Source organism: Impatiens glandulifera, chromosome 2 (assembly GCF_907164915.1).
Source record: "Impatiens glandulifera chromosome 2, dImpGla2.1, whole genome shotgun sequence".
NCBI lineage: Eukaryota > Viridiplantae > Streptophyta > Magnoliopsida > Ericales > Balsaminaceae > Impatiens > Impatiens glandulifera.
The window spans coordinates 64983181-64992031 of record NC_061863.1 but is presented as its reverse complement, the minus strand read 5'-3'; the positions used below and the strand labels follow the sequence as shown (position 1 = coordinate 64992031).

Genomic DNA, 8851 nt, shown 5'->3' with positions numbered 1-8851 from the left:
TAACAAAAGAGCATTTATCTTCATCATTAACTCACTTTCAATATTTAAATTCATCTATTGTAAATGTAGGTTTTTGGGGTTGCTTATGTTAAAACAAGAAACATGGGAAACAAAAAGCAGCATCTTTTAAATGAGAGTATTCTAACCAAGTAAATTTCTTAAACCAATGACTTTGGAACCGTCGATTTTGATTTCCAAATTTGGTCGGCGGGTACTCATCCTTAATATATTGATATGACCCCTTCTTGATATAAGCTCGTCTAATTTCATCCATTTGATTAAAAGGATATTTTCATATCAGAATACGTAATGTTGGATCAAGTTTAAGAGAACTTACATCAACATCAATTATAGGAGATTTGTTAAGTTCTTGAGTAGAGATATCAAATTCTTTATTTTAACTTGTTTATTAATATTAATTTATATTTTTTTATAAAATTTTAAAATAGTTTAAAATTAAGAAATATAAAACACTATTATTATTATTTTTATATTTTACATTTATAAATAATTTGTATTATTAATTATATTGAAATAAATAAAAAATAATGTATAATTATTATATAAATATAATTTTAAAATAAATAATATTATTATATGATTTACAAAATTTTATATATAAAATATTAATTATTTTAATAAAATATAATGAGTTAAAGGTGAGGCCAAGGTTTGATCACTGACCTCATATTCACATTTCAATAACATAGTCAACTAGGCTAAGATTCACATGTAAAATAAATGTATAAAAAAATTTCTTTTAGGAATTTAATTTAGGTGGGGCTGGAGTCCACCCTAACCCATGGGTGGCTCCGCCCCTGAACACACCGCAAGTACAATTAAATAATGATTCAGATAGATAGGTCTACAAATGATGTCTTGTGCAGTTATAATACAATACAAGGGTGTCTCATTCAGATAGTTTCTAAAATCAATGCCTTAAATGGTGTCTCATTCATTCAGATAGTCATTGCAAGATGATAACGAAAACAAAACAAAAAACAGGTATTAGAACTCACCATTTTCGTGTATCTCTCTCTATAATGCAACTTCACAAGTAAGGCTGCCACGGAAACAAAATTCAAACTCAGAAGATATATACTACAACCGGTTAGGGTTTTAAACATAATAATGATAGTAATCTCATCGCTTTTAGATGACAAGAATGAAATGTAAACAGAAAACAGGAAAAGGAAGGCGATGAGAAAGAAGAGGAAAATAATTTACCGTGATTTTGACTTGCAAGCTTTGAAGAACAACGTTTTAGGCTGAGAAAATGACGAGACGACGTCCTCCGCTATATGAAACAGAACTCGACGCAATGGACTGAGAGAGGATCTTATTGACATGCAAACTGGCTTCTCGGAGACGATTTGCAAATTTATAATTCTTTCCAATATTTTGTAATTTTGTAAGGTAATAATAATATTTTCAATATATAATTTATTTATTTAAAATCTCTATGGCATCTATTTTTCCACTTACATTTTATTTTCTGAGTAATGATAGGGAACGCGAATCTGGGCCGCGAATGTCCGCGAAAATAGAATATTCTATTTAAACACGGAATATTCTATCTCTTATTATTAATTAATTTATCTTTCTACCTCTTCTACAAATTAATTAATTTATCTTTCTTTCTCTCTCACTAATCAATTAATTTATCTCACTAATTAATTTATTTAAACCCTAAACTCTAAATCTTAAACCCTAATTAATATTTCTATTATACCCTAAACTCTAAACCCTAATTAATATTTCTATATTATTAAGAAGGTTAATTTAGTTGAATTATGAATTTATTAAAGAAATGAGTGAAAAAAATTAATTTATTAATAATTAGTCACCAATTGTGGAGAGAAAATAATTAACGTGAGAATAGAAATATCAGATAAACATTTATAAATAATAAAACTAAAAAAATATTAATAAGTCATTACAAAAAAAATAATGAGAAAAAGAAAAAAGAGGACATAAAAATAAATAAAAAATATTCGATAAATAAAGGAATTGAAAAGTCATAAAAATATAAAAAAGATAAATTCATAATTTAACTAAACAATAATATTAATTAGGGTTTATAATTTAGGGTTTATGATTTAGGGTTTAAAGTTTAGAATTTAGAAAATAGAGTTTAGTGAAAAAAGAAATTAATTAATAAATATAAGTTATAAAGTGTTGAGTTATTTTATCAGTTAAATGAGTTAAATGAGAGATAATAAATATAAAAAAAAATAGTGAAATAATTAATCGTGATAATAGGATAAATTAATCGGTAAAAGTAGAAAAAAAAAATAATTAGTAAAAAGAGAAAGAATATTCGATGTTTAAAGGAATATTCTATTTTCGCAGATATTCGCAGCCCCAGATTCCCGTTCCCTATCATTACTCTTATTTTCTTTCATATTTTAAGAGACAACGTTTCAAGTCACTTAGGGCATACATGATACGTGCATGGTATCTCTAAATTGGAAGAAATAAATTTTCTTTCCCATTATATCAACTCTTTTATTTTCTCTCTCATAATTATAATTATAATTATAATTATAATTATAATTATAATTATAATTATAATTATAATTATAATTATAATTATAATTATAATTATAATTATAATATCATATATATTTTATAATTATATTATAAATTATTTTATAATTAACATTTATAAATAAATAATTTCAATTATTTATTTATAAATAAATAATTTCAATTATTTAAATAATATTAAGGAATCAAATAAAATAAAATTTTAATAATAATTAAAATAACTAATAATAATATAATTAATTTTATATAATTAATTTTAAATATTATATATTAATAATAAAATTAAAATTAATTAAAATATAAAAATATAAAACTAAAAATAAAATAACAATTTTATATAAGAAAAATGATAGAGAGCGCGACTTGAGACAACGACTGAGAGAGCGATGCATACGTGGGTTGACAGGTAGAATATTCTCTCTTATTATTAATTATTTTCTCTCTTCTATTATTAATTATTTTCTCTCTTTTTTATTAAATAATTTCTATCATATAAAAAAAAGAGGCCATAAAAAATATTTGATAAATAAATGAATTGAAAAGTCATAAAAATAAAATAAAAATAAAAGAGATAAATTCATAATTTAACTAATCCATAATATTAATTAGGGTTTAGGGTTTAGGGTTTAAGATTTAGGATTTAGGGTTTAGTATTTAGGATTTAGGATTTAGAGTTTAAGGTTTAGGATTTAGAGTTTATGGGTTAGGGTTTAAGATTTAGGGTTTAGAATTTATTTAAACATATTATTAAAATATTTAATGTGAGAGTTTGTTGTAAATTATTGAGTTATTTTAGAGTGATAATAAATATCAAGAGTAAAATAATAATCGTGAAAATATGGATAAATGAGACAATTTAATTTGTAGAGATAGAGAGAAAAATTATTTAATGAGAGGAGAGAGATTATTTTACAATCGTGTTTTAATTATTATTATATTTATATTTATTTATTAATCCACATGTCAGCCACGTAGACCATCGCGCTCTCAGTCGCTGTCTCAGAGTCGCGCTCTCTATCATTCCTCTTTATATAATAAAAATATTTAAAAAGTTAAATATGAAATATTTTAATAAAAATTATTATTTAAAAAATTATACCATATTATAATATATTATTAAATAAAATATTATATTTAATTTAAATGTATTTATCTACTATTAATATATAATATTTGAAAACTTTGTCTTGTATTATTTATATTTACAATTATCTACTATTAATATGTAATTATTTATTTATAATTAGTAAAAAATTAAAACATTCAACATTTTTTTTGTTATAATTATTTTTATTTTTATTTTTAAAAAATATAATTAATATTAAAAAATATTAGATGTTTATATTTTATTAAATTATGTCACTTAAATATTTTATATATTTTAAACAATTATGTTATAAAAATAATAATATTTTATATTTTTAATTTAATAAAAAAAATTAATCATAATTTTAATAACAAAATTATATTTATAATTTTTCTCTTATAAATACAAACGTTATCAATGAGAATTAAAACTCTTAACCAAAACGTTATCAATGAGAATTAAAACTCTTAACCAAACACTAGAATTCTATCAATCATAATCATTCTCATTTCACACATCTATCCATCTCAATTTTATTCTCATTCTATACATTCTTTTAATTTGAATTATATATGTCAAAATAATTATTATAAAATTAAAATATATATTTATTTTCTAAATTAAAATTGTGATGTCAAACCATACTCTTTTTCTGGTAAAAAATAAATGTTATATGAAAAAATAAATTATTTGAAATTTATTTAAAATAAATTATTAAAATATTGTTTTATTTAAATTTTAATTAAATATAATAAATATATTTCGTTATTTTAAATTTAAATTCAGATAAGGGAAAATTATTTAGACAACCCTCTAATTATTCTGATAACTTATTTTTAACTCTCAAATTATTTTTTAAAATAAATTATTCCTTAAACTTGTAGAAAAATTATCTATTGCTATATTTTTATTTTGTTTTTGTTAAACATAAAACTTAAAATAATTTTTTATATATTCTCTTTAAATATTATTTTTTATATTTATACATATAATTATTAAATCACTTATATATATAATATATATATATAATATTAATATATATATACATCTTTTATCATTAATTTTTATATTTATATAATTATTAAATATTTTCTATATAAATAAAATATATATATTATTTATTTTTATAAATAAAATGTATATATTATTTATTTTTATCTATATCTATAAAACAAAGTTTAAAAATAATTTATAATATATATATATATATATATATAAATATAAATATACAAAAAATAAATAATATATATTATATAAATATTTTATATATATCTAAAAGATATTTAATAATTATATATATAAATATAAAAGTTAATGATAAAAGTAATATATATATATATATATTATATATATAAGAGATTTAATAATTATATATATATATATATATAATAATTAATGATTAAAGATATTATATATATATATTTAAAGATATTTAATAATTATATGTATAAATATAAAAATTAATGATAAAAATAATTATATGTACAAATATAAAAGTTAATGATAAAAATAATTATATGTACAAATATAAAAGTTAATGATAAAAATAAAATATATAATATATATTATATATATAAGAGATTTAATAATTATATATATATATATAATAATTAATGATTAAATATATTAAAATATATATATATATATATATAATATTTAGTTAGAATGGTTAAATATAACTAAAAAAAATTAACAGAAGGGTTTGGTGACCTTTTTGGTAATTTATCCTTAAAATAATGTTAATGAGATAAAAAAAAAAATGATAAAAAAATATATTTAAAACCAACAAAAACACAATATTAAACTAGCTCTCAAGATAAACCAAAAAAAAAATTATTTTCTATTATGTAATCTATATGACTATGGAGTCCTGTTCCTGTCCAATCTAAATATTCAAATTTTATGTCAAATTAGTCCAAGTCATTAAAACATTTAATGATAAAATTTCTTACAAAGGTTTAGATACTTTAAATTAATTGTTTGTACACAATGAGATGAGAACATAATTGATGACTTGAGCTTCAAAAAATTGATACATTGGATGATAAATTAAAGAAAAATTGTTAGAGAAATCACACAATTGAATAAACAAACTCTAACTCACGCACTTGCACTTGGGACATTTTGTGAAAAAAATGCATCGTCATTAAAAAAAAAGGGAAAAAATAGCCAACATTATGGACATTTTAATTATAACAGTAATAATGTTTACAATATCTCAAGTCATAACTTTTATTTTAATTATTTAAATCAATTAATTTATTAATTATTCTATTTTTTTTTTATTAAATTTAAATACAAAAATATTTTAATAATTAATCTTATAAATAACTCAAATTTATCAAACTAAGTTTTATTTTTTAAATCATAAAACAAACCAAAATCAAACAAGCTCTAAAGAGTGTTAAACATGTTGCCTGTTTTGTTTAACAAATTCCCTTACAAAGAACATTATATTTAAATCTTTTATCCTAAATTAAATAAAAGAGTCTTTGTTTATAGTGTGGATTTCAATTAGCTAAATTGGAGTAACAATCCACTGGGTATAATAATAAAGCCAATTTTAGGCCTCTACACTCTACAGGAGGAATTACAACAAAAGAAAAGATCCGAAACTGTTTGTTTTAGCCAAAAAAATGGTGGTTTATCATTATTCTCCTTCCCAACCGAGTTGTCTGGCTCTTCGTTCCCACAAGGAAGTAATCTTCTTTTCCTTAATCAACGAAGCCTCAGACCGCTCTCTGGCCTGCTCGCACGTTTCTGTGGCAACATTACACTTCTCTGCCTCCTTCTGGTACTGAGAAGCCACTCTTCTTGCTTCAACCAATGTGATGTTCATGTGGTGAGCATGTTCTTCCCCAACCACTTCTTGCAGCTTCAATTCATCCGTTAACAGATCTACGAATTTCTTCCCCATCTCCTCCTTTGCTTCAAGATCCTCCCCTCCACAATCTATACCACAATGTCAAAGAAGATTCAACAAAATAAGGGTCAATATGCAGTGTTTGATTAAGAAAAAGTCTTACCTGCAACAGACAGATTTGCCAATCCTGCAAGAAATTAAACAAATATTGTACTTAGTTTGTATGAATGAACACAAGTAACCCTGAAAAGGGAAAAGTAAACACCCTCCTTTAAAAGGAATCGATGATCATTAATAATAGCATGGTTTGAAACGAAAACAATGGCATTATCTAGCCCACACCTAATGTCAAGGAAATCCAAGCCCTTCCTTGAACAAAAACAGGTTTATCGGATCAACAAAGAGCAATATATGTGAAATATGAATCCATAAGTGAACCATCCCAGAGAATTATGGTTCACAATTCGTAAACAAGTGACTAATAAGAGCAAATAGAAACACTAATAGACAATTGGCTGCACAGAGATGCTCCTTATTTCGACATAAAGCAAGAGTAAAACTCTATCAAGTCCACGACTGAGATGATACAAGAATTACTCTTGGTGTTGATATAGGCCCCATTTGTTCTTGAAGCATATCTCAATTCCACTTCACTTTGAAAAACCTTTCATATATTTATCAACATCATCTATCTATCTATACTATCAGTTTTCTAAATTCAAACTAAAGCTTTCGCATACTAGTGAACCTAGCTACACTTATATCATTATAAACAGTTTCCAAAAGTGAAGTAATTTCCTCTTGTAAATCGAATATCAAGTAGTTCCAATAGTTACTTTCAAACAGGGATAAGTTTGATTTGTGATTAAACAAGGAATTGTCATCTCTTTCATCAACTCTGCATATTCAAAGATGAACAACTTCATATAATTATGGATCGTTTCATTTTCACCCAATCATAAGCAAAGACACGTAGAATCAAGAAACAAAACAGCCAGATATGTTCATAGTATCGAAAATTAAAACTAAACGAAAGAAAAAACTTCAATTTCACACTCTTTAGCATGAAGTAAAACATCAGCATAAGAAAAACGAAATATGTATCGAGGTACGTACGAACCAGGAGCGATCTTGAGAAGAGAAAGAGGAGGGGGGCAATCGCAGATGCAGGGGCTGCATGAAGGGGAAGCGGCGGCACCGAGTTTCATAGTCTTGTTGAATTTCCAATACAGAGCCGGACCAGATACGCAAAGGGCTGATACCACTGCGAAAACCACCAAACAGCACCTCAAGCAAGCACCAGATCGCCTTGTCATCTCTCTTTCCGGCGCATTGAAGTGATCAAAGTGAGATCTAGAAGAAGATCATTTAGGATCTAACCAGTTGCTAGTGTGAAAACGTCAATCGGATTTCGGACTCCTTTTAAAAGTTCTTTCATATACATTTAAGAACAATTGGAACAAATAATGATAAATTTTTAATATTTAAATGAAAAATATATATTTTTAAAATAGAAATAAATAACATTTTATTCTTTTATCATAAATTAAATGTTATATATGAATTAATTGTTTTTTAAATTAATTTTGGTCATATATTTATTTATTTAATTTTGTGAATAATATATATTTTTTTTACATAAAATTAAAATTCACATTCAAATTGAAATTCTTAATTTGGATAGATTTCTACTATGAATAGAATCAGAATTACAATTCTAACATTAAAAATTTGAATTAGAATTACATTTCTAAAATTTATTTTTTATTTTGTTTTATTATTTAAAACATGAATAAAATTTTCAATTATAGTATTTTTTTTATTTTAGTAAATTTAAATTAATATATATATATATTTATTAATTTAAAAATTAACATTTTTAACCAATATTTTGTTTTTTAATTTATAAAATTAAATTGTCGAACCCATATTTTTTTTAATATATTAAGTTAACATTTTAAATGGATATATTTTTTTTTTAAATCAAAACTTAAAAAATCTCTTGACCATTGAGCTATCCTAATTAGTTGTGTCAAACAAATCTTTTAACAAAATAATTAATATATATTAAAATTATTTTTATTATATAATTTTTAATATAAGAATCGATATTGATTTACAATTCTAGACTTTTTTAGCATAAGAATTTAATTATAACTCAATGTCAATTATCATTCAAATTGAATTGAAATTCGAATTCCAATCCTAATTCCAATTCTAATTATAATTCAAATTTCAATTCCAATTTTAACTCCAACTCCAACTCCAACTATAATTTTAAATACCGTACATTTATTAAAATCTTTTATTTTATAAATTTATTTAGCCCTATTTACTCAATTTTTTAAATT

The 8851-nt window shown here is 22.7% G+C and overlaps 1 protein-coding gene across 2 annotated transcripts; it reads right to left on the bottom strand.

Annotated features, from left to right (window-relative positions):
* Window positions 1-6081: 6081 nt before the first annotated feature.
* LOC124926331 lies at window positions 6082-7928 on the bottom strand. Of its 2 annotated transcripts, XM_047466533.1 has the most exons (3): window positions 7621-7928; window positions 6664-6687; window positions 6082-6589 (listed from the first exon to the last, which is right to left on the bottom strand). In XM_047466533.1, exons 1-3 carry the CDS (start codon window positions 7814-7816, stop codon window positions 6288-6290), a joined length of 522 nt encoding a protein of 173 aa, XP_047322489.1. In that variant the 5' UTR covers window positions 7817-7928; the 3' UTR covers window positions 6082-6287. The 2 variants fall into 2 exon arrangements, with proteins under 2 accessions (XP_047322489.1, XP_047322490.1); XM_047466534.1 differs by lacking the exon at window positions 6664-6687.
* Between the last annotated feature and the right edge of the window lie 923 nt (window positions 7929-8851).

What these genes read in the sequence shown, in the direction of transcription:
- LOC124926331 (XM_047466533.1), bottom strand. Translation starts at nt 7,816, where the DNA reads ATGACAAGGCGATCTGGTGCTTGCTTGAGGTGCTGTTTGGTGGTTTTC. An exon ending in TCTTCTCAAGATCGCTCCTG is followed by an intron (nt 6,688 to 7,620) that starts GTTCGTACGTAC and finishes AATTTCTTGCAG; the next exon opens with GATTGGCAAATCTGTCTGTT. An exon ending in GGCAAATCTGTCTGTTGCAG is followed by an intron (nt 6,590 to 6,663) that starts GTAAGACTTTTT and finishes ATTGTGGTATAG; the next exon opens with ATTGTGGAGGGGAGGATCTT.